The sequence below is a fragment of the Lemur catta genome, chromosome 5 (assembly GCF_020740605.2).
Source record: "Lemur catta isolate mLemCat1 chromosome 5, mLemCat1.pri, whole genome shotgun sequence".
NCBI classification, from domain to species: Eukaryota; Metazoa; Chordata; class Mammalia; order Primates; family Lemuridae; genus Lemur; species Lemur catta.
In genome coordinates, this window is record NC_059132.1 from 86951579 (window position 1) to 86978414 (window position 26836).

General features: G+C 40.4%; 1 protein-coding gene and 1 pseudogene across 2 annotated transcripts; one reads left to right on the forward strand and one right to left on the reverse strand.

The window, feature by feature from the left end:
* Positions 1–342: 342 nt before the first annotated feature.
* NOCT (nocturnin) lies at positions 343–26836 on the reverse strand. 2 transcript variants are annotated; one of them, XM_045552272.1, is made up of 3 exons: positions 26460–26836; positions 3538–3807; positions 343–2336 (listed from the first exon to the last, which is right to left on the reverse strand). In XM_045552272.1, exons 1-3 carry the CDS (start codon positions 26647–26649, stop codon positions 1501–1503), a joined length of 1296 nt encoding a protein of 431 aa, XP_045408228.1. In that variant the 5' UTR covers positions 26650–26836; the 3' UTR covers positions 343–1500. The 2 variants fall into 2 exon arrangements, with proteins under 2 accessions (XP_045408228.1, XP_045408230.1); XM_045552274.1 differs by lacking the exon at positions 26460–26836 and adding an exon at positions 17144–17328.
* On the forward strand, positions 21420–21473 carry LOC123639042 (annotated as a pseudogene).

Consider the following 26836-nt stretch of genomic DNA (forward strand, 5'->3'; position numbering starts at 1 on the left):
TTTCTACAAAGAAAGACTTATGGTAAAGTAAAAATATGAAATTCAACCCAACATGGTTTATATATGCTACTAAAAAACCTCATTTGTTTCAAAAGTGGCTCTAATAATGCAGAATATTTGGGTGATCCATTTTGGGGGGACTCCCACCTTGGTGCTGAGATACCACGTAAGTACAGCATGGGTGCATGCCTTCAGCTTGCAGCTACAGGTCCACCTTTGTCCACTTTTAAAATGAACGTTCTGCGTGTAAATGGATAGTGTGGGTTACCATGTAACAGTATTAAGAGATCAAATCTACTCCCAGATTCTTTTTGGACTAAAAAGACAAGATACTGAAAGCACTAGCTTTAAAAGACCATTTATTAATAATCTTAAGTATTTACAACTCATGAATTAAAATGTTTATCAATTTATTACTGATAGGTTATATTGTCTGGAAGAGGCTTCACCTGTTACCTTTACCACTTGTTTTTCTGATAGAGGAGAATTCCAGGTTACCTTTTTAACTTTTTACATTCTTTCTAGATGTTTTGAACCACAGTATCTGGCTGCTTTAGGAAATTTCAATGACAGCTCATTAACAGGCTTTCTAGGAAGATTTCCATCTCTGGAAAGAAGGTCCCACTGACTTCTCTTAGCCACCGCCACGTAACAGCTCCTAAATAACCTACTGTGAAAAGCACATTCCAATACAAATAATGATGACATAAACATATACCAGTATTACTCCAATGGAAAAATTTAAATACGTAACAGTGATTAAAGAAAACTAATAGATTAAATAATTGAAAATTAACTGGAATCTTTTCAAGAAACACATGGAGACATAGCAAGGATTATTTATGAAGAATGTATCAAGGAGACCTGATATACAGTTAAGTAACAAAAACTCCAGGCTAAATATAAATAGTTCCTTTGTACACATTTTGTTAGATCCCAAAGGAAAACATTTTAAAGCTTTAAGAAAATTACTATAAATTACTTTCTATAACTTGTGTTTTACATGGTTCTAAAATGTTCACAATGCTATAATTTACTTAATTTTATGACCATATAAAAAAATAAATACTGCCATGCATATCTTGACATCAAAAAAAACATTAAATAACTTAAAATGCAGTCTAGAGAAATTGCTCCTACATACTTATTGTTAATTAAGGAGGACTCAAGCAAGTTTGAGTTCTTATAGCATCCTCAAACTGAAAAAGCTTCAAAATAAGCCAATTTAATGCCCTTAAATGATCAAAATGTAATGCTAAGGAAAAAGAAAACAATACAAGCCAAAACTGGAGTGCAAATACCTTTTTCGCTATAGGTTTTAATTGAAAAGATTTGCGAACTAATGGGATTCTTTCCCAAGGGCATGCTGGAGACATGGAAAGTGAAATGATAGAAACTTTCCATGTCTCTGTCCTTCCTCAGGCAACTTCTTATCCTATTTCAGTTTCCTGAAACATCCCTGGTTAAGACTCTTGTGATTAAAAAGACTAAGACAAGCATTTATAAAAGTCCATCAGGTTCCTCATTAAAGCTGAAGTCACACACTAGAGACAGGTGGTCTGAAGGATAATTGAAGGATGGTAGCCGGTTCGGTCCAATCTGTTCTTCAGTTAGCAAATCGAGAGCTGACCTTACGCTTAGCGCGTGTTTAGAATACCAGATATAATCCAGGGTATGCCGGCACTCCCCTGAGGTCCGGATCTTCCAGGTGGTATATGGGGGTTCTGACTGCCCATCAGCACTCAGCAGCTTGTAGGCGCTGTTCAGGTTGAGGCTGGAGGAAGCAAAGTGTTTGTAGACTTCTTCTGTTGGCTCTGCATTGAAGTCCCCACAAACAATAAGTGGAATCTTGGCGCCTTGGGTGATGCTTTGCAGGTTTTGGAGAAGGTCACAGCCTTGAGCTGATCGAAACCGCTCCCAGCCAGTGCGTGCTTTTAAGTGGGTGACAGCGATACAGAACTGTCGACCTGACTCCTTGCACTCTAGGGTCTGTGCAATGGCCACCTGATTGGTTTTCAGTGTCATGGCCGTCAGCCTAATATTGGCACTGCTGACTAGCTTGAATCGGTTTTGGAGAAAAAATAAGGCACAGCCATCTGGTCCATTGTTGTGTTCTACATCTAAACAAGGTGACCAGGGCTTGGGGAAAAATGTGCCTTGATAGCCCAGTCTACTGAGGAGTGGTTGGAAGGTGTCAAAATAGTGGTCCACTTCTTGGAGGCACAATATATCTGGCTCGTAGGCTAGGATTTCTTCCAGGATGAGACATTTCCTTTCTTCCCATTTGAGTGCTTCAACTGGGCATTGTACAAAGTTGTCTTTGCCTTCTCCAAGAGCTGAAAAGAAAAAGCTGGTGAGTTGTCAGCTACTACAGAACCATGACTTCAACATACCTGGGAGTCTCTTTGGACTCGATACCACTCAGGACCCTCAGAATGCTTCCTCTGCTTCAGAGGCTTTGGGTGATTCTTCTCTGCCTAAACTGCATTAACCCATCCAGACTAAAAAACTTGTTACCATCTGGATGAAGCATGCAATTGATCTTCTTTGGTATTAAAACTACTTCATGTAACTATATTCTAGGATATAAGTAAGATCTTTGGTTTTAGTTTTAATTAGGGAAACAGTGTCATTGCAGTCCCAGAGATCTTAACTATGTCAAATGAAATAAATATATTTAACACTAAATACTATAACTATAATAAAACCATGTGAACTGATATAACTAGACACTAACTCAGAATGAATGGGACCTGTTTTAAATGGGCAGCCTTTCCTACTTAGGATGAACACCTGGAAAAATAAAAGAATCAAAGATTGGTAAGTCAGAGAGTATTCCCTTCTTTTCCAGCAAAATAAAAATAAATCAGGGCTTTTTTCCTTAAAACTTTAACCACTACGTAAAAGGCAATGCTACAGAAAGTTGACTGATGCGTCTGTTTTTTAATTTGGCAGACCCAGGAAATGGGTCCTTTCTACCATAACAAAGTAGTATCTTAATGAACAGAGAACTGAAGCAATACCATTTTGGCTTCAAGTTATACAGATGAGTCTGGATGAGAATCTGGTCACAAGAATACCTAGATTCACTATCTCCCACAAACAGCTGCCATTCCCTGCAGAAAGTTCTGGGTTACTGATTCAGTTTCTTCCCTGCAAATGCTGTCTTAGTGCTATGGACTGAAAGCTGGAGGCAACAGGAAGGTTAAAGCTGTTCCACTGAATTGCCTAATAAAAGACACAGTCCTTTAAATTTGGATCTGGTGGGAAGTAGACATTGTCTTGGATAGCCCGCAAACGGAAGGTAAAGAACTAATCTTGAGTTGCTGGCTTTATTAGTGAAAACTAAATGACTCCCTTCCCCAGCCTCTCCTCTGGGAATTCCTCATGCTGTTCTCGTCACCCCATCCTTCTACACCCCCACCTACTCACACCTCTTCCCTCTACGTAAGACACCAGTCTGCACTGGGCATGTGCAGAAGCAGAAAGGAAGTCACAGCAAATGTAACTGCTCAGGCACAAAAGCATCAAGCATACCTTGGGCGAGGATATTCCATTGCATGACCCTAATAGGTGGGTGTCTACTGGGGCAGTCTGTCCTCAGATCCACAAAATCCCTCTGGAACCGGGGAGGTCGAGTATGCAGGACAGCCCTGCATTCCTCAAGAAGTTCTTTAGGATCAATGGGCTCCAGGTGTTCTGGGTCAGGTGACACCAAATACTCTGGGTGCTGGGAGGCAGTGCTGCTGTTCAGTGTCTTGGCGAGAGCACTATAGAGTCTGCTTGTACCGGTTCCCATGGAACACGCTACAGAAAAGGAAAGCACAATTATACACCCAGCTCCATTGCAAGATAAAGCATTTGCTGTCCATAGAAACCAGGAGCTCAATTTAGGGCAATGTTGCCAAATTCTTGTATAAAGCCATTTTTATAGAGGTAGATAAAAGGAGTTTCCAGGTTCTAGCTTTCTAGTAGGACAGGTAATTTACTCCTGTTAAAACTCATGTCAGATTAACAAAGACAACTACTTCTTATAAGGGAGAAATACCTTGAACTTGGTGGTCTCTTTTAACCTAGGATTTGTCTTTCTAATTTATAAACCCAGTCTTACAAAAGCATAGTTTAAAAAATCCACATTCCTTTTTCTAAAAAGAACTCAAAGACTAGTTTGTAAATATTAGAAATGTTAGAAAGCCCACATTAATCCTGGGGAATAGATTAGGTTATAGCAAGCTGCCCCCTAGGTAAGCTCATCTGTACAGATCCCTCTGTTATGGAAAGTAATGACTGGATTAAATCTATATCCCATTTCTCTTAGATGTTAAATGTAAATCAGGGCTTGGGCTTTTGGTAGAACTCTGAACATCACTGAATAAATAGTACAGTCTACTGTCCAATATCAATTGCTGGATTTTAAAAAATCCAGAATACCACCTTCTCATGAGTTGTCCACGTTTCCTGGGATCCTGGAAAAAGAGTAAAGAAAAAAGCAGGAAGCACCAATTACACTGTCTTCATGAGCATTTTTTTAGTGCTTCACTTTTTATCTTAATAGATTTTAATTCATTAAGGAGAACAGAGGGCAATCTTCACCTAATTAGCATGAGAGAAATATCTGTCAGTTCACTGGAAAGCAGTTGATTGCTCTTTCAGAGGTCAACCGTGTTTTCTCTTCATTATAATATAAATTAGGGGCAAGTTTTACTTGGAGTAAAACATCCAAGATTCTGTGCATGATGAATCCTGGTACCAAGCAATCTGGATTTCCTTACCCTATCTATATCCTTGCCTTCTCTTGAAAGACACAAAGTTTTCTTTATAAAATATAAACATTTTATAAATGAAATATTTTATAAAGTTTTCTTTATAAAATCTGCAGGCTCACTGACCACATCTTAAATCAGCAGTCAATCAAATTCACTGTGGCAGGTCACAAAGCAAATTCAAATATTCACAACTAAATGTCTTTGAACACCAAGGTCTATGAGCATGAAAACATGCTCTTGTGTTCCTTTTTCCTCAACTCAAGGTAGTTTTTTGTGCCCAGTAAGAAAACTAGACTAAGGCAAAGAAACACATACTGGTTTTCCCAACACTCAGGCGTGTTCACCCACAAACACACATACACAACTGCTTCCAGATGCTTGATTTCAATATTTTCACTGATCTGCCTGCTTATCTGAGTACATGGGCCCAAAGGAAGAAACTGTCTTCTTGGCTGGCAGTGCAACTTTGAAAGTCTTTCTTCTGGTATTTCCAGTTTTTTAAAAACACTGTTAGATGTCCTAGTGGTTCCCAAGTGTGGTTCTGATGAGCAGTGTCAGTGTCACCTGGGATCACGATCCCCAACTGTGTGCCAGCGTGTCCCAGGGTACCACAGCACGCTCACAGGGGCGCTACGGTGTATTTTAACTTTGAAATAAACAGTGATATTTGATACCATCAAACTCCAGGCAAACTGCTCTGTATTCCTTCTGATGACATTGTATCTTTGCCAGCCTGAGTTTTGGGGTGATTATTATGGTAAAAACCAAGTACCATGCAAAAAATGACTGTGGAAAAACGTGACAGTGACCAATAGGAGTCCAATATTTTAGGAATCTGTGAAGTCAGAGAAACAATCCTGAACCACAGTTCCTTCTAAAAACGTTAGAAAACTCAATTTCACATAAAGGGAATAAAGAAGAGATCATCACTGAGACACTGAAAGCATGCCAGAAGACATGCCCAGAACGCAAACCACACTGTACCCTATTGCAAAATGAGCTCAGAGTCATTAAGAAAATGATACAAGTCATGAAAGAATAACCTAAATCAGAATTAGGAAATTCAGAAACGAGGCACTAAAAAATTAGTAATAAAAAATAAACGAGGTGAAAAAGGATTTGAGAAAAGGTGGTAAATACTGAAAATAGGTAAAGATCCAAAATATAGGTAATAGTGTTAGGTAGGCAGTGAGGGATTCCAGGTCTCCTAGGGACGAAAGTGGGCCCCTGTCCTGACACCGCCCCACCTTAATCCTGTCTCCAGTGACTGCCATACCTAGGGGAGGAGGGAATACCCTACGCATCTGCCAATCAGAACTTCGCTTGCCAACTGCAGAGGATTCTTAGCCCCCGGGCCCAGCAGCATAGGTACCAGAGTCTGGAAAATGACCCGGAGCAATCAGCTTTCAGAGAGGCTCATGGGAGATCTGCATGCATAGTAAGACTCGGGTCATATAACTCCCAACTGTCTAATCAAAGTAGTTAGTGCCCTGGTGATGTCTGAGCCACGAGGGAGGTCCCAATCCGGGCACTATAAAACAAGACCGAGACCATAACCAAGCCCCCCTTTTTTGCTCTCACCCTTTTGCTCCGATAGTGGGTCTGGTCGTCACCTGTGGCGTATTTATCTCACTTGGTAAACCTGTATCTTGTTCTTGCTCTATAATCCTGTCTTTCCTCAGTAAACCTCATTTTTGTGTTTGCCTTATTTTGGTGCATTTGGTCATTTTTCGGCCATGAGCACAAGAACTGAGAACACAGAACTGACATTTCAGACTGAAACCCGACAGCAAGAGTTCTTACAGATGAAGACCAATGGGAACAACATAAATCAAGAAAACTTTTAAAACCAATGGTAATTGAAAACTAGATATTGAAAAAACACTTGGCATACCTGAGAATATCAACCCAGAATGACCAACATTTGTAAAGAAAAAGAAAAAAATCCCTTGGGCCTCTAGGCAAAAACAGCAAGTAACTTACAAGGAAAATAAAATATCACTATTATCAGACTTCAACTGCCAGAAGAAAATGAAGTCACATTTTAAAAATACGTAAGGAAAGAAAATGTGAACTAAGGATTTTACTATTTTAAAGACAAGGTCTCACTCTGTTGCCCAGGCTGGAGTGCAGTGGCATGATAATAGCTTACTGCAGCCTCAAACTCCTGGGCTCAAGTGATCCTCCAGCCTCAGCCTCCAAGTAGCTGGGACTAGGTGCGCACCACTACACCTGGCTAAGAAGGATTTTATATCCAACAAAACTGGAATTTTGTCTTCGTGAGTCCTTCTTGAGGAATCTACTAGAGCAAGGGTTGGGAAACTGCAGTCAGATATATTTTTGAACAGTTCTCAAGCTAAGAATGGTTTTTATGTTTTTAAAGAGTTGTTACACACACACATACAAATATGTGCCAGGACTGTTTCTGCCCACAAAGCCTAAATATTTACTACCTAGCCCCATTCAGAAAAATTTTGCCATCCCTGGAATTAGAGAACAAACTTCAGACCAAAATGACCAGAGAGACGTTGGTATAAGAACTGGTGGTGAGCGTTAAACATATAGCTACTTAGAAAGTCAAATATGAATGAGGCTTAAAGGGAGAGTACAACATGTAATGACTGTATGATCCAACAATGAACACATGAAGATTTAGTACACCAAAAAAGGAGTACGCAGGATAAGGAAAGCATAGACAATTAAAAAATTTTAAACTTTTTCTTAGTGATCATAATCAGTAGTGGTAGTACTGGCATTGCTATTCTGAGACTGTTGCGTGTATGTGAGACGAAGCAAATGGTATATTCTAATTCTGTCATTCCCTCTTGGTTTTTTTGGAGGGGGTCTAGTTTTGGAAATGCATTTCATAGGCTATTAGCTACAATTCTTGAGAAAAACATTCTTGTTAAAGCCAGCTCATTCTGGATCAATTATAGATTATTAAATCTGATCATCCACTTTATTTGTGATTTAGCCTCTGAAATACTTTGGGTGGTTTTCAAAAATTAAAAATACCCTCACAAGACAAAGTTTTTGCGATGCAGCAAAATGATCAAGGATATACGTCAGTATGGCTAAATACTAAGCCCACAAAAGACCAGTGCCAGTCCCAGTTACATGAGTATTTAATTGTGCCACAACTCTGTAGACCTGTTTACAGATCTTTAAAATGAGGGCTTGTTCAGTGATCATAATTTCTTCAAGATCGATTGGAAAATGCATCTAGGTTAGAATAGGTGGAAACTTCAAATCTACGTTCATATGTTCTTCATATAACATCTCTATTATTTGCACTGGAGACACATATCTTTTTCTCTATTAAGAACAGTTGGATGTTTCATTCATTCAGAATGACTTATTCTCATTGTATTTGAAATCCAGAATGGACAATTTCTGTCACGTGTGACAACATTGCTCAGGTATGAAATAATGCACTGAAATTTGCCTTTAAAGAAAGTTTTCCTAGCACAGACCTTTTGCCCTTGTTTCAGTATAGATTAATTCACCTGAGAAAGGTATCATTAGGCTAAATTTTGAATAAGAGACTAGGTAGAGGGGAATTGTTTAGTCTGGTCTCTGCCCCCTTAGACCTTACAGAATACCCAAAGATGGTCCCCAAGATAGAATGATGCAAAACTGAATGCCAGAGTATTTAATAACAACACAACTAGGACAAGCCTTCTAATACTAAGCTCCTGGAAAACTGATTAATGAATGAGAGTGTTGCACAATGAGCAATTAGGACAGAGAGACACAGATGGTCCTGAAAGACATTTCCACTCGCTCACCCTCCTTCTGGACAATTTACTGAGGGACTCCTATGTGGCAAGCTCTGTCCTCATTGTACACTCTACAGTTTAATCACCTTCTTTGCAGTTTACTCTCTCAGGCAGCGGGACATTACTGGCAAAACTCTAATCTTCTTAATTTAATCTAATCCCACAGTTCTCAGGGATAATCTCTCTGCATAAGTAACTTTATATTCTTATTTCCCTATTCTCTGAGTTTTCGGAAGGGCACGTCACACCAATAAATTATGTGCTGATCTTTTCCCTCAAAAAAGTTAACAAGTATTTGGGGAAATATTACTATGCATGGATTAACTGGAGAAAAACTAAGTGCTAACTATGCAGAATGGCTAGGGCATAATAAGTGTAAAAACAATCAGGAAAGGTAAGACTAACTAGAAAAAGTCTTCAAAGAAATAGTATCTAGATACGGAGCTCTGATTTGTTGCTACACCACTTGGTCCATCACAGGTAGCCACCCCTCATCCCTTGCCCCCCCCACACACAAATGGTTACTCATTTTTTTTTCCCCCAATATTTCAGTGCCCACTGTATACCAGATACTACCTTAGCCGCATAGAGCTATATCAGTGAACAAAACAGACTAAAACCTCTGCTCATGAGCTTATGTTCTTCTAGTGGGAGAGACAAACAAGGCTCTTGTGTATATGTGTACACAGTTATGTGAGGGCACGTAGTTGGCCATATGGTAAGAAGTGCTATGTAGAAAAAAGAGTGGAATAAGGCATGGTTGCGTGCTATTATATTACATACGCAACACTCAAGGCGGCCTCACCAAAAGATGGAATTTGAGCAGAGACCGGAAAGTGGTAAGGAAATAAGCCTTATGGAGAACTGATAGAACACGGGGCAGAGGGAATAGCAAGTGTAGAAGCCCCGAGGAAGGAGCAGGCCTGGCAAGTCTGACCAACAGTAAGGGGATCAGTGTGGCTTGAACAGAGTCAATAGCAGGAGATAAGATCAGCGACCTAGAGCTGACAGGAAGCAGATGTGTAGAGCCTAATAGGCCAGTTGAAAGACTTTGATCTTAATCTGAGATGGGAAGCAACTGGAGAATTCTAAGCAGGAGAAAAATCTGATTTACATTTTAAAATGTCTCACCGAAGGATGTATTAAAAATATACGACACTGTAGGGAAAGAGGGGCAGAAGTAAGAAAACCCAATAGAGCGCAATTAGAATAATCTGGGCAAAAGACAGTGGTGGCTTGGACTAGGGTGGTAGCAGGGAAAGTGATTAGATTCTGAATAAATCTAAAGTTGGGCCAAGAAGATTTGTTGATGACTTGGATGTTGTCTGTGACAGAAAAAGGAGTCAAAAAGATCTCCAAGGTTTCTGGCTGAGCAATTAGAAGGATGAAGTTGCCAACAACAGTGGTTAGGAAGACATGATGGGGTTTGTAGAAAAACAGAGCTGGGCAATTAGATATGAAGATCACGAGAGAGGTGCAAACTGGAAACAAACATCTGGGAGATATTAGTGCACAGATGACACTGAAGTGAGTTTATTATAGGAAGAAAGGAGGTCAAAGGATTGAGGTCTGGAAAATCTGCAAAGGCAACATGAGATGATATGGCCAGAGAAGGAGGAGAGAAATAAGGAGAGTATGATCCTCTTGGAACCAAGAAAACAAAGAGTTTCATCCAGGAGGGAGTTACCCCTGCGTCAAACACTACTGATAGTTCAACGAAAATGAAGACAGAATAGATCTGGATTTAGGATGTGGGAAACTTTGGTGACTTTAACAGTAGGAATTTCTGATTTTTGGTAGAGTTGTGAGAATAGGAAATAAGACAGAATAGAGAAATATTCTGAGGAAATTTTTCCCACAGAAAGGAGACAAACAGAATAGTGGCAATAGAATTTTTTTTTAAGCATGTAGCTATTAATATTATACTGTTTGTTAATGGGGGTGATACAGAAGGAAAAACTAATGAGGAGACTTCTGGCATGATGGCATCAAGAAGCTTATAGATTCTCTCCCCCAAACACAACTATAAACTTGGACAAAACTATCAAAACCAATCAATTCAGTGCTCTGGATATCAACCAAAGGCATACAACAAACCAAGAAGCATTTTTTTTTTTTCCTGGAAAGTCACTTGACATTAGACAATACACTTTATTTCTCTATAACCCCAATCATTTCATTATTATTATTATTATTTTTTTTTTTTTTTGAGACAGAGTCTCACTCTGTCACCCTGGCTAGAGTGCCATGGCGTCAGCCTAGCTCACAGCAACCTCAAACTCCTGGGCTCAAGCGATCCTCCTGCCTCAGCCTCCCGAGTAGCTGGGACTACCGGCATGCGCCACCATGCCCGGCTAATTTTTTCTATATATATTTTTAGCTGTCCATATAATTTCTTTCTATTTTTAGTAGAGATGGGGTCTCGCTCTTGCTCAGGCTGGTCTTGAACTCCTGAGCTCAAACAATCCACCCGCCTCGGCCTCCCAGAGTGCTAGGATTACAGGCGTGAGCCACCGCGCTTGGCCCCGAGAAGCTTTTATTCATTAAAAATATTGAACTTCAGGTAAAAACAGTGCTAGTCTGTGACATTCTTGCCCAGGGCTGCTCCCACCTCCTCCACCCCAGCTCTATGGGAGTAGTTCAACCAGGGCGGCCAAGCCACTGAGTTACAGTCATGCCTCTAATGATGGGATCCTCCCTTCAGAGAAATGCATCCTTAGGTGATTTCATCATTGTGTGAACATGGTAGAGCGTACTCACATGAACCTAGATGGTACAGCCTAATACACACCTAGCCTACAAGCGGGTTACTGTATGGAATACCGTAGGCAACTGTAACACAATGGTAAGTATCTGTGCACATAAACATGTCTAAACATAAAAAAGGTACAGTAAAAACATGGTATAAAAGACAAAAAATAGTACACCTGTATAGGGCACTTAACATGAATGGAGCTTGCAGGACTGCAGGTTCCTCTGGGTGAGTCAATATGAGTGGGTGGGTGAGTGGTGAATGAATGCAAAGGCCTAGGACATTACCATACACTACCGTAGACTTTATAAACACTGTACACTTAGGTTACGCTAAATTTGTAAAAAATAATTTCTTTCTTTAATAATAAATTAAATTTAGGTTAATGTAACCTTTTCATTTTATAAACTTTAATTTTTTAAAACCTTTAAACTCTTTTGTAATAACACTTAGCTTAAAACAAACACAGTGAATATTTTCTTTCCTTATATCCTTATTCTTTTTTTTTTTTAAGAGATGCAATCTAGCTCTGTTGCCCAGGCTGGAGCATACTGGCATGATTATAGCTCATCGCAGCCTTGAACTCCTGGGCTCAAGTGATCCTTCTACTTCAGTCTCCTGAGTAGCTGGGACTTAGGCATGCACCACCATGTCCAACTAATTCTTTTATTTTTTTTTTGTAGAGGTGGGGTCTTACTATGTTGTCCAGGCTGGTCTCGAACTCATGGCCTCCAGCAATCCTCCTGCCTTGGCCTTGCAAAGTGCTGGGACTATAGGCGTGGGCCACCTTGCTGAGCCTATATTCTTATTCTATCCATTTTTTTCCTATTTTTAAAATTTTTAATTTTTTCTACTTTTTAAACTTTTTTGTTAAAAACTAGGACACAAACACATACATTAGCCTAGGCCTACACAGGGTGAAGATCATCAATATCACTGTTTTCCACCTCCACATCTTGTCCCACTGGGTCTTCAGGGACAGTAACACACATGGAGCTGTCATCTCCTATGGTAACAATGCCTTCTTCTAGAAACCTCCTGAAGGACCTGCCTTACGCTGTTTTACAGTTAACTTTATTTTTAATAAGTAGGAGGAGTACACTCTAAAATAATGATAAAAAGTATAGTATAGTAAATACATAAACCAGTAACATAGTTATTTATTATTATTATATACTGTTCATAATTGTATGTGCTATACTTTTATACGACTGGCTGCTAAGTAGGTGTGTTTACACCAGCATCACCACAAACCCATGAGTAGTGAGTAATGCGTTGCGGCATGACATCATGACGGCAGAAAAAAAGGAGCTATGATCTACGTAACTTTGGAAAATGGTGTCTTAATGGCAAACTATGGCAGAAGACAAAAGGAGCTGTACATAAACACCATACTCTAGTTGGCAAAATTGTTTCTCGTGGGGGTGTTGACAATTTTGAAACTGCTTTACATATATATTGGGGTTGAACAAGTAAGTAAAAGGGTGATGGATGGTGGGAGCCAGGTTTCTCACTGACAAAGAGGGAAGTTACAGATAAAGGAGGAAAAGCAAGAATAAATCATGCGGTACAGAGTTGGAGTCAGAGACATCAGTATGAATTCATATTTACCTTACTATAGATATCAAGGTATAGACACAAAAATAATTATAAGGGTATGTGTGTATGGCTTAATATATATATATTTCCTAGCTCCATTTCCTGAGAGGGCCAAGACGCAATGGCACCCCAGTAGCAACAAGCACATCCAGTACGCAGATCTTGGTTTCTAACACCATTCTCAAAAACAAACAAAATAAAGGAATCGGGCCTCCTTGGAGAAATGGCTGAGGCAGGCAAAATAAAGACGAGCCTGGGACAAGGAGCTAACCTGAAAGAGCTCTCAGTGATCAAAGCTGGAACAACTGGAGCAACAAAACAAGGCAACATCAGATTATAACCCAAAGTGTAAAATTATTAATAGTATCTACTGAGTCCACAATAAAGTAAATAAGTTATTGAATAAATGGAAGAGTGGGTGAGGAAGACACAAATCTTCTTTATGGAAGAATTCTAAATAATTTGTGTAGACAGAGTATTAGGGGGAGGGGGAACAGTGGAGAACCCTGGCAAATACTACTTTGACCAGATGATGAAAGTTAACGTCAAGTGATTAAGTCATGTTAGCATGCGCCCATGGTGTGATGAGAATGTCACTTTACCTCTGTGGACTTCCTCCCCACAACCCATAACCCTTGTCTAACCACAGGAAAATCATCAGAAAACCCCAGTTGAGAGATGTTTCCACAAAATACCTGACCAGTATTCTTCAAAACTGCCCCAAGTCTTGAAAAACACAGAAAGACTGAGAAACTATCACAGGCAAGAGGAGCCTAAGGAGACATGATGTCTAAATGCAACGTGGTCTAAATGCACTGGATCCTGGAGCAGAAAAAGGACATTAGTGGAAAAACTAGTGAAATCTGGATCAAGTCTATAGTTTTGCTAATGCACCTATGTCAGTTTCCTAGATTTGACCAATGTACTTTGGTAATTTAAGATGTTAACATTAGGGAACAGTGAGTAAGGGGTATGCAGGAACTCTCTGTACTAGTTTTACAATTTTATTTCAATATAAAAAGTTTATTTGGAGAATAGATCTGACTCAAATGTAAGAGATCAGATTATACTTCTAGAAAAAAACACAGGAGAAAATCTTTGTGAATTTAAGTTAGGAAAAGAGTTCTTAAACACAGCACCAAAAGTATAAGCCATAAAAGAAAAAAACCCTGATAAATTGAATTTCATTAAAATTAAAATATTTTGCTCTTGAAAAGACACCATTAAGAAAGTGAGAAGACAAGCCACAGATTGGAAGAAAGTATTTGCAAATCATTTATCTTATAAAGGACTTCTGCCAGCAAATACACACACACATACATACATATATATACCTAAATAAAACTCAATAACAAGACAATCTAGTTTTTAAAAAATGAGCAAAAGACTTGAAAAGCTATTTCACCAAAGAAGACACAGAATAGCTGATAAGCACATGAAAAGATGTTCAGTATCATTAGTCATTAAGGAAATGCAAATTAAAACTATAAGGAAATACCACTATGTACCTACTAAAATGGTTATAATCAAAGACAGATCATACCAAGTATTTGTGAAGATATGGAGTAACTGGAACTCTTAAATGCCACTTGTGGGAATGTAAAATGCTACAGCCATTTTGAAAATAGTTTGCCATTATTTTTAAAAGTTAAACATAATTTAGCACAATGATGTATTAGCTATTCATTTAGTTTACCACCTAATTGTACTTTTTCCATGCTACAAACATGTATTTTATGTCTTATATGTCCAGGGTTATTGTTAAGATAAAAATAAAAGCATGAGGTCGGGCATGGTGGCTCATGCTTGTAATCCCAGCACTTTAGGAGGCCCAGGTGGGAGGATCCCTTAAGGCCAGGAGTTCAAGACAAGCCTGGGCAAGAGTGAGATGCTCTCTCTACAAAAAATAGAAAAATTAGCCAGGTGTGGTGGTGCATGTCTGAAGTCCTAGCTTCATGGTAGGCTGAGACAGGAGGATCGTCTGAGCCCAGGGGTTTGAGGTTGCAGTGAGCTATGATCATGCCACTGCAATCCAGCCTGGCAGACAGAGTAAGACCCAGTCTCAAAAACAACAACAACAACAACAATGTAAAGGAACCCAGAAAGTAAAAAGTGAGAAAGTAAGAATTTCTATTTTAGAATGGTCTTTTAAGTATAGACATCCTGTCCAAGGCAGACCCGTGGCGACCCCCTAAGAAAGAAACAAGAACATAGGAGCTATTTCTCAAGGCTATGTTTTCTAAAACTTTCTGGTAACATATCAGTACAAAGCAAGTTCAAAACTCCAGGCTAGGGAATTAATAACTAAATATAAACACTATAAAGACTTCACTTAGAACACAGTGCCAAGGCTGACCCACCTAGGGACTGCAATGTAGTAAGGCTATTTATTTGAATTTGAAAACAAAATAAGACTAAAGATTAAGGGGTAACTTTCTCTCCCTCCCACACTATTACAGTTTGAATGTGTCCCCCAGAGTTCATGTGTTGGAAACTTGATCCTCAAAACAGCAGTTTTGGGAAGTAGGGCCTAACGGGAGGCGTCTGGGTCACAGAGGTAATGCCCTCACAAATGGATTAATCCTGGTATGGGGAAAATGGGTCTATTATCACGGGGGTGGGTTCCTTATAAAAGAAGGAGTTGTTCTGTCCTTCCCCCTTGCCCCTTCCACCATGGGATGACGCTGCAAGAAGGCCTTTGCCAGATGCCAGCACCCTAACCCTGGACTTCCCAGCCTCCAGAACTGTAAGATATCAATCTCTATTCTTTATAAATTACCCAGTCTAAGGTATTCTGTTATAGCAGCCTGAAATGGACTACGACACACCCTAAGAGTGACAAAAAAGATAATAGAAGATAATGATAGATAATGACTACTGAATGCTTAATATGCATTACTCACAAGTTCTTCTTGCTTTAACTGCATTTGCAATTCTCATCACAATTCTAGGACTCTTATTATGCCACTTTATAATGAAGGAATAACAGTAACAATTCTCATGGTTTCTCACCTTTTTAAAAAAACATTCACTTTTAGAGTATCAACCATTTTTTTTTTCTTTTTCAGAGTCAGGGTCTCATTATATAAATAAGCCCAGGCTGGTCATGAACTTCAGGCCTCAAGCAATCCTCCAAGATTTCCAAGGTTTACGCCTTAGTAGGAGTTACTTACTGTTCTTTTAAAAGATCTTCAAACATTCAGAAAAGCTCAATATTCAGAGCTTAATTTCTGAGGCTAGACAGCACAAATAATTCATCCAGGTGGCAAGCAAGATATTCAAAAGTACCCAAACTTGACAAAATCTCTGCTGAACTTTATTTGGCACTCATACTAGCTTCTGGGTCTAATTTATATGTGTTTGGAGATGCATATTTTGGATTTGACCCCATATGTATTTGGTTTTTGCCCCAAATTCATTTTTTACAGCCACTTTACTAGAAAAAGTATCAGCTATCATTCTCAATGTAACACACAGACCATATTGTTTATACGGCAATAGGCACATCAAAATAGCATCATCTCTTAGGCCTCCTATCTGTTTAGCAACACCATCCCATCCCTTGCCACTGACGCATTCTATAAGCATATTTCCATGTACATTTAGAATTGGATGCTTTCATTCCTTGTACTATTATTATTACCTCACTGCCATTTTCTTTATAAGAATAAATAACTCTTCTTACCCTTACGATAGCCTTTAAAGAACTGCCTGAGAATTCAGATTACTTAGATTTCTGAAATACAGTAGTAGTATGTAAACTCCTCCCATTTAGCCATCCTTTCACTTCCCTAAAACACGAAGCAAAAGTGAGCTAATAACTAAAACGTTTGAATACATGCATACCCTTAATACTACCAATTACTGCACACTCCTAAAGCGATCTAGGCAGATCACAATACAAGTCCCTAACAGGGCTGACTGTGAGGAAAATGATCGGGATTTAATGAAGTATCTTCACAGCAACAATCAGAATGTTGGATAACAACCCTGGCAGTTAAGATCCACACTGACTGGGCCCACCTTTGCCGGCCGTCCTAACAGCACCCAGACATCACAGCAGACAGACATCGGTCCACGCAACGTTCCTCCGGGTACCCAGCAATTGCTTGGGCTTTGCCTATTCAGAGTCTGAGTAATTTCTCTCACAATTAGTTTGAGCTTAGCACCTTGAAAGGGTGGCTCACCAAAAACGCTGATTAAAAATCAAAGAATAAGCAAAAGAGAGGATTCTCTTGGATACACACCTGGGAAGCTGCCGAAGCTGATCAGCCTTGGGCCCAAAGAAACCTCGAAGTACACAAAACACAAACTGTAACCGACAAACGTCACAGGAAGGCATCACCGAAACAGCAATCCGATGCTGCCATCTGCTGGCCATGTGGTAGACCGCCTCCGAAAATTAAAACGGCTCACTACCTTAAGCAGCTGATTTTCATTAGGCTTCTTAGAGTAGGTTCCCGAATAAATGTGGCCACCTCCAAGACAATAGAGTGAAAATTCACACAAGATAACCATCGACATAAAACAGCTTGCATGTTGGACATACAATATACTTATTTAATATATACTAAAGGAATCAATACGTAAAGACTCATAGCAACCGTGCTTGGCTCTAGGATCAAGCCAGGAGGACTCTATTTCTTACACCTGGCCTGCTTCTCTTACTTAGGTCACACTTGGATATTTGCACCACAGTCCTTGTCCTTTATTCATGAGACTCTAAGCTCCCTGCAGGCAGGGACTATGTCTCCCTTATTTACCACTTCCCCCAGCACCCAACCTAGTGCTTTACAAAATGTTGATGCAAGAATGGATGATAGTGACAGCAAGTGCCAAGGAACCCAGTCAAACCCTGAGGGAGGACCGCTTTTTATCAGCAGAGCATTTTATGGTATACCAAGCACTTTTACTTGCTGTTACCTATTACCCACTCAAGAACTCCTTGGTTATTACTGAGGTTCAGAAATTTAAATGACTTGTCCTGAGTCACTATTAAATGTAGCTCTATCTTTCTGGAATTCTGTGTGACTGTGGTGTGTCCCAACAGCTAGAAAACCAAAACTCCAAGACCAAAACATTTACCAGGTCCACCTGGTAAATGAATGTGACCACACCTTCAAATTTTGCATACTATAGACTTGTATGACATTAATTCCCAGATCCCAGAGACTGGATTCTAAGCGCCAATTTAGGAAGATATTATTTTCTGGTGAGAGTCAAATAGTGTAGTCAGTGACCAGTCTCCAAATCTGTTATTGAGTACGATTGACTGAATGTAACAGGCATGCCTGGAGCACTTAGCAATTTCAGCAAGGCTTGCTATGTGAGCCTTACAGCTGAAGCCTGAACTCTCCTCAGGAAGTTCAGGCTGCAGCTCAGCAGAGACAGGACAGGCTTAAACACATCATTCCTGTGAGGCTGCCTGGTTTCACATCCTGGCTCCACCTTTTACAATAGGATCCTGGACAACTTATTTACCTCTCCATGCCTCAGTTTCTTCATTTGGGGATGCCTACTTCATTTGGTTACTGTGAGGATTAATTGAATGAAACTGGATGTACCTAACACATCCTAAGTGATCAGCTGTTAGCTATTCTGTTACATTCAGTGAAGCTCCCTTTCGGGCTTAAAGAGAAGGCTATCAACATTTGAGATAATGTGTCAGATTAGTTCCACATGTTTTCATTACTCTTTCAATACTCTTTCATTACTATTTCAATACGCTTAATGGTATTACATTCACCATTTTACAGACATGGATACTGAAGTTAAGAGATTGTAGTTTTCTCAAGATTGCAAAACTAGTACAGGGTTTGGCCCTGGAGAAAGTTACTTTACCTGTACCTTGGACTACTGCTCGTCAGCATCTCCAGTCGTGCTGACATCGTGTCAGGACAACTGTGATGGATGACTCAGGCCAGGGTGTGTGCCAGAGGCACACACAGCAGCCCATTCTTCGTGCCAGGAATAAACAGAGGTCAAGTTCCACCTCCTCTGTTGTCGACGTCACTGCCATTACAGCACACGCTGGCACAGCACAAAGTGTACAAAGCAGTGTCACGCCCCGCATGGCATTACCAGAGATATCAAGTGAAGGTCATGATTCTCAACCTAGTGTGTCTAAAAATACAAGCACCTAGACACAGTGTGACAATCCAAAGGGCCTTTCTTTGCCAGGCAGCAGTCACAGACACATTCTTTGGACAAGACTGCCAAAGTGTTTTCCGGACAAAGCTGAGCTGTACCTTCAGTCATGACAAATTTGTCTAGAAAACATCTCTAAGGAAAAGGAAATCCCTCCACAATAAAAGCTAGTTTAACACAGTTGATGGGTGCTCAATTGTGTACAGGCTGACCAATTATTTCTACAAGCTGGGCTTTTCTAGCACAATGCTAAAACTAAAAATATGGCGCTATCCCATCGCTAACATTTCTGGGACACTCAAGAAAATGATCTGTTTTTACAGGGATGAATGGAAATATGAAAACTAAAAGGAATACTTTGCTGACAGTACAGAGTTCTCTCCAGATCAGGGGTCTGCAAACTATGACCCACGAGCCAAGTCTTGTTGGCACCCTGTTTTTGTGCTGCCTGTGAGCTAAGAAAGGCTTTTATATTTTTAAATGGTTGAAAAAACCCTTAAGAATAGTAATATTTCATGACATGTGAAATGATATGAAATTCAAATTTCAGTGTCCATAAATAAATTTTATTTATTGTATTGTCTATAGCTGCTTTCACACTACGACAGCAGAGTTGGGTAGTTGCGACGACATATGGCCCGGAAAGCCTAAAATATTTGCTAGCTGTCTCTTTACAGAAAAAGTTTGCCAACACTTGTTCTAGATTATATTAAAATGAGCTAGCCACCTGTAGTCCCAGCTATTCAAGAGGCTGAGGCAGCAGGGTCCCTTGAGTCCAGGAGTTCAAGGCCAGTCTGGGTAACAGAGCAAGACCTCATCTCAAAAAAATAAAATAAAATAAAATAAAATTGTATAGTCAGTTTGTATATATATCATAAAACCAGTGAAAAGATTTATAGTCACTTAAAAATGATGGGAACCAGTTTTCATATACAAATTTGCTTGAATTAAGGCACATGTAGGAATAGAAATTTCTTTAATAACCTCAAGTAAAATGGTCAATGGTTTTAAAAATCTGTATTCCAACTACTCATTTTTTAGAACGAGAATTGATACACCAATGACAGTCAAAGGTCATTGGGCAGGCTGACTCCAGATCAGGAGAGCGAAGTGGAACATAACATTTATTTGCTTTCTCTCTTTCCTAAGATCTTTCAAGAATAAAGTAACTACATTCAAAAAATGTTAAAGAATGCATGAATAATAACTGGATGCAAGAATGAATACGTGCCAACAATTTGAAGGAATTCCAGGAAGACAGAAACAGGCTTGAATTTATAGAGAAACCAGAGTGGAGAAGATGGCAACAAGCTACCAAGGGTAAATACGGTTCTTCCCAAGGGCACCTTGAAGAAACTCCAAGCTGAGTCAACAAATAGGAAAGGCAGGAGAGGGGCAATTGTTAGGGTAATTCATTCAAGAACGAAAACTGAAACAGCTGCACTAGTTACAAGGGCCCCCTCACACAGACAAAAGCTGGGAAGGGTAGAATCGAGATGGCTTCAAAGAGGCATGAGAAGGGCTCCCAGGGGTAAAATGGACCCGAAAGGGAAGCAGACCAGATCAGGAGCTAACTCTGCACCTCTAAGGATAGTTTTAAAAAAAGGGTGGTGGTGGTGAGGGGTTAGAGTAAGACTAAAGAACATAGAACAAAGGCTTCCTTACTTTGGCAAAGGCAGGGGTCCCCAGCCTGTCCCTCCCAAGCAGTCTACGGGGAAGCCGGGGTGCTCCCTCTGCCGACAACCTTCCCACCTAGAAAGCTCACAGATTGCTTCCTTTTCAGGAGAGAGTCTGAAGGAGAAACAGGCAGCCATATCTGCATATATTTAAAGCTACAAGAGATATTATGGACGCAAAACATAGGCTTCTATGAAAAAAGAGGCAATTGCAGAACTAGTAAATGTCTAGGAAGTTAAAATGACTGCAGAATAGAAATTTTTTAAAAAGCTCATGAAATAGAGAAGAGAGAAAGACATTAAACAGGAATAAAGAGACATGAAGGATTGATCCATATGACCAACAATCTGTATAACAGGAGTTCAAGAACATGAGAACAGGAGACAGTATAGTGGATAAAATAATCCCAGAAATGATATAAACTTTTCCTGTGCTAACGAATGGTCTTTAGATTGCACGGGCATACCAGATGCTCAGACATTTACCCTGATGAACCTTTTGAACACCAAGGATGAGAAAATCTTGTAAGCCTCTAGAGATAACCAGTATTCACAATGATATTTAAAGTTTGGAGGCCAATGATTTTTTATTATGGGCATGGTGTTACTGCTTTAATTTTTAAAAAAAATTCATTAAGAACATCATCATGAAATTATTTCCAAATAAAATTCAAATTATTTCCAAATAAATTTTCAGAACCAGTGTTACAGCTCTTTTATAATTTGTCTATCCGGTTTTTACCAGAAGACCCACCAAAAATTTAAAAAAATTAAAAAAAAATTTCAGAACCATCTGACAGAAAAATTCATTCTAGAAATAGGTATTTGACCTACAAGATTTAAAGATAAACATTTCCCTTCAGCAGACCCTCAATGATAGTTAACATCCATGAAAGCAAAAATAAAAAGGAAATAAAAAAGTATTATATCCAAGGTATTATTAGAATCTGCAGAGTAATTTCCTTTGTACCCTGTACTGGACAGGTACTGAGAGTCACAAGCGTATCTGCAGACTTGCAAACACACCTGCCCAAGTGCTGGGAGCTCAAGCGGCAATGGAAGGGCAGAAAAGAAGGGAAAGGAAGAAGATAGCTGGCAGAGAGGATGCATGAGGCGAAGGGACTTCCCAGATATCCCTCTGCAACAATTCTTTCTGCAATTTCTGTTGCATTGTAACTCTTTAAGCACTTATTTTTATGGACTCCTCATACTACAGCGTGTCCCAAAAGTCAGTTGTACAAATTTTTTTCTTTGTAGTCTCCATACAATATTTGTAAAACCTTGTAATGAATATTTTGTAAATAAAGGTACATTTAGCTACAATTTCCTATTTTTCCTATGTATGGTGACTTTGGGGACACCCAGTACAATTCTGAATATGGAATACAAGTGGTTTTAAAATTTTCCTTTCTGCATAACCCCCTACAATCCAACAGCACTCTAACTTTTGGAGGCAGGAGAATTGCCACATCAGAGAGGCATTTAAGGCAGGCTTCTAAGCATTTAGCAAAATGGGTCTCCTCACAGGTGTTGTGCTGCCAGTGAAGTGGCTGTCATCTACCCTGGCTACATGTCAGAATCACCAGATGCTCAGGCCCCACTGCAAATATTAAAATTCAGAAGATCCGAGTGGGGTCCGGGCATTTTTTTGATAGTGGAAGGAGAAAAAAAATTTTTTTATGAGGACATTCAAATCAGATGGTACTACTTTTCTTTAGCCTTCTTTCCCCTGGGCACTTTTGCCCACATCTAGATTCATGGTAACTATGTTTCAACTGTTGGTTTGAGGCCACAAAGAGACAAGAGGACAGGTAAGGTTTTCACTTGTGGTCTTACTCCTTCCGTGGGAAGGCTGATTTCCCCCTATTCTAGGAATAAGAATAAATCAAAATTATCTTAGCTGCTTTGCACAAAAGTCCAAGTGGGTTTACCATGAGGCCAATCACCCATGCACATTATCCTTCAAATCTCTGAGTATTTACTGAAGTATAATATCATCATTTAAATGGTAATTATCAAGGCCCTATAAACTCCCATTAGTCATGAGTGACTTTTAACAGCAAATACACAGCTGTGAGTCTCCCTTGTGCTCCTTGTCATTACAAGAAACCAGAATATATAACTGCCTCACTTTGCTTTTAGTAAGTATCATAGAAACCTCTTTAGTTATTGTATTTCCCCCTATCCACTCTCTAAGTATTATGACTGCACGGATACACTTTCATTACAATGTCGGTCTCAAGTTTATTCTCACAGAACTTTCACAGATATGCTAATTTCTTCCTTATAACCTGCTTTTGTTGGGTGAATGTTCTTGCTCAGGGGTCTCTTGAATTGCCTTAGGCCCAAGCTCAAAGATCTTAACACTCTTCCGGCTTCCTCTTCAGAGCCTCTCAAACTCTCCAGGAATAAGTACCTTTGGAAAAGAGAGGTGGAGCTCACAAAATACTCCCCAGACTTTACAAAAAAGTCACCTGGGGCACTCCTAGGATACATAATTTACCAGGCTTCTTCTCAGGAAATGGATTCAAGCAGATGGGTGAAAGACCAAAAATCTGTATTTTAACAAGCGTCTCTTTTCCGAAGATGTTCACCACTGCTCCGTGTCACACCTGCTACCTTCTTCCAAGAATTGTGTGGCCACCTCTTCCCACTCCCCCCAACCCACCTCACCCCTTCCCAAATACCCTCCTTTCACCTGTTCAAAGTAAAGGTTTGTTGAAAAATTCAGCCACACTGATTTATCTTTTCAATTCCTACTGCAATTAGTCATGTGGCACAATGCAATATTTGCCCTTTTAAGTGTACTGTTCAACAAGGCTTGTGGATAAATTGCTATCAATTTATCTTATTTATTTTTTTTTAGGTAAAGTATAGTGTAAGAGACAGCAAGCAAGGTTAAAAGACTTGCAAATGTTTATATATAAGAGTGTTGAATGTGATTCTGGAGCCATGGTTATAAACCTAAAAGCCCCCAAGAGCTCGCTGCATTTAAACTATTACCACAGAATGCTACAGAAAAATGATGCCTTAGTTCTCCCACAAGGAAAGCAATTTATTCTGCAGAAGCTTGATAATTACAAGCTTTCCCATTTTTTCTCTCATAAGCAGCTTACTCACAGAGTTAAAGGACATACTAAATAAAGCCTCCTCCTCAAATGAGCTGGTATTTGCTGTTAAAATTGTACCAAGAAAAAAGCAACATGTTACAGTGGTGGTGAATAGTAACTGAGCCAACTCTTCATTATCTGAGGAGGAGGAATCGGGAGGATAGCATTTATAAACCCACAGATGCCTCCTGCCTGCACTTCACCCAGTACAGTAACTGTGGCAACTGCCACCTCTTTATGGGGACTGCTATCTTCGCTTGAGAAAAGGAAGCAAAACACTAAGATCTCCAACGTCCCCTTTCAATTTTAACAACCTAGAATTTGATAGCTCCAAAGGGACTGTATTGTCTTCTTCCCTATAAAACCTCCAATTGCCAAGGGGCCCAAGTTAGGAAAGACCTGATTATCAAATGAGGCCAAGCACCGGGACTCACTACTCCCCCTCACAGGACTCTGAAGAGAAGAATGGCTTTCAGCTCCAGCAAGGCCTCTCCCACACGTGGGGGCCAGATGTCCAAACTTTGGGACATATAAGAATAATCTGGAGTTTTATTATTATTGTTATTTCGCTCAGAAATGTGGAATCCAGGGCCCACCACGAACAATTCTGATTTAATAGAGCTACCAACAGGATCCAAGAATCTGAATTTTTAAAAAGAACCTAATTAGCTGGTTCTGAGGCTATTTGGGAAACACTGCCCATTTTGCAAAGTGCTTCTTCTCTCACCTTTCATCATCCATGCCTAATACCTTTCCCCAGTTGCTCCTACTTTTCCCAAACAAAATGTTTGGATAGCAATCTCTTCCAACCCTAACCATGCTTCAAGGCCTAGCTCAAGTGCCAGCCACGTCTAGAAGCCTAAAAGCATCACTGCTGAAAAAGACTTCCCACTCTCCTGCGCCCTTGTGCCATTTGCAAATCAAGAGAATAGGTGTCCCCTGTCACTAAACAGCCATTTCTTTGTGCAAATCTCATCTCTTACTGGGCAGTAAACCCCTGAGGGACTGACTAAAGCTCACATTTTTTTTACCTCCTATAATAAAACACCTACATTACATAAGACATTCTGTAAGGACCTTCCTGAATGAGAGATCAAGTAATTAATGAATGAATGTAGGCACACATTTCTTCTAACAAGTAACCAAAGCTAAAACTGCACAAAACAGGACAATTGTCTAGATTTTGTACTGTCTACAATAGTTTAAGTACTATAAACTCCTTCAATTTCCTTATCTGTCAAACTAAGGAGTTTCAGAGGACTTTTTAAAAGTTCATGAAATACTTTCCTTTGTCAAAAGCCCAACATTCCAAATGCTCTATCTGACCTGACTGTTTATTCCTCAGTTAACACACAACCATCTGTATCCGTGTTACACAACCTTACTGCATTCCCACCAAGTACCTACTAACCCTGTCTCTGAGGACTCTGAGGGAATTTAAGGTATCAGCTGGTACAGAAAACACCAGTGGTTTTCTTTTACTTTTCCCACCTCAAACCTAAAAATGTTCCTCTTGAACATTTTCAGCAAAAAAAAAAAAAATTGGTAGTACCCATTCTAACAGTTATTTCATAGTATGCCAAATTCCTATAGAATTGGGTAAAAAAATCCATGACTAAGTTCATTCTTTCTAAAAAACAATATGGAGTTTTGGGTCTCCAGTAACTAGCTTAACATCCCAATTTTAAAAGCGTATCTCAGCCTAAATAACATGAATAGAGCTTAATCACATTTCAGGTGTTCCCTTTTGTTAAAGAAAGCCACATTGAACCTATTCTTTCTACTGCTCAATTTGTCCTTCTTAACCCAAAACTTTCCTAGCAAAATGTAGTTACCTATAATCTAGACTGGTTTATACAAATGCGTTAAATAGCAATAACCTGAGCACAACCAAAATACACTTTTAGAAAGTGTTAAGAAATAACTGCCAGTTTTGAAAGAGAAACTGCATTTCTCAATTTTAAAAGTGTAATTAACATGTAGCCATGGTAATGTGTTCCTCAACAGAAATCGAGGTGGCAAAAAGGGAAGCCCAAAGTAGTATAAGATGATGTATAAAAACTTACATTGGTGAAAGGAAGGTGTCACTTTTATAAGATCTTAACCCAGGTATAGAGGACACAGACTGACCTTAAGTATTAAGAGTGAAAGACTAAAAACAAAAGCAAAAGCAAACAAAAATCAAAAACAAATGTAAACAAGTCATACGTGTTATTATCAACATGACTCTAAAAAAAAAAAATCAGAACATCTGGGCCATGCACGCCACACGATCAAATAAGTATCACGGTAAATTTTCTCCCATAAAAATTTCCATAAGTAGTGCAATAAAAAGCGTAACCAACATAAATAATTTGTGGCCTCGGAAGGGGGAAATTCAACCTAGGTCCAGAGCGAGAACTACCGAAGCCACGGCATCCAGGGAGGGTCAGCGGGAACCTGGATTCACGGTTCCGGTTCTTGGCAGACCCGAGCGAGCCCCGGGCAGGTTGGGAGAACGGGAAGGAGGAAAAGGGGAACCGGGACGGCCGCTCGGGGAGAGGACCCGCTCCCAGGCCCGACCCCGCAGGGCTTCCCATTCATTCCGCGCCGTCTGCGGGGTTGTCCGCCCGGAACCGCCGCGCGCTCACCTGTTCGCGAACGCGACCTCACGGCGCCCGAGGCCGCCGAGGCCGCAGCCAGGAGCAAGGGGGGCGCGGGCCGGGGGGCGGCCGCGGGCGGGGACGACTGGCGGCGCAGCCCGGGGGCGGGCAGGCGGCGCAGGCCGGGCGCGTCCCTCTGCAGCAGCGCCGAGCAGAGCCGCCGCGGGCTCTGATACATGCCGGGCGCCGCCGCCACAGCCGCCGCGGCCCCCCGCGCGCCGAGGAGCGGAGCCCGGCCGGGGCCGAGGCCGGCGAGCCGGGCGGACGGTCGGGGCAGCCCGCTGCTCCGAGGCCCCTTCCCACCCCGCCCAGGTCCTGGGGAGAGTCCGGCGCAGCCGAGCCTGCCGGGAGGGCGCGGGGCGCGG

What these genes read in the sequence shown, in the direction of transcription:
- NOCT (XM_045552272.1), bottom strand. Translation starts at nt 26,649, where the DNA reads ATGTATCAGAGCCCGCGGCGGCTCTGCTCGGCGCTGCTGCAGAGGGAC. An exon ending in GAGGTCGCGTTCGCGAACAG is followed by an intron (nt 3,808 to 26,459) that starts GTGAGCGCGCGG and finishes CCTTTTCTGTAG; the next exon opens with CGTGTTCCATGGGAACCGGT. An exon ending in ATGGAATATCCTCGCCCAAG is followed by an intron (nt 2,337 to 3,537) that starts GTATGCTTGATG and finishes TTTTCTTTTCAG; the next exon opens with CTCTTGGAGAAGGCAAAGAC.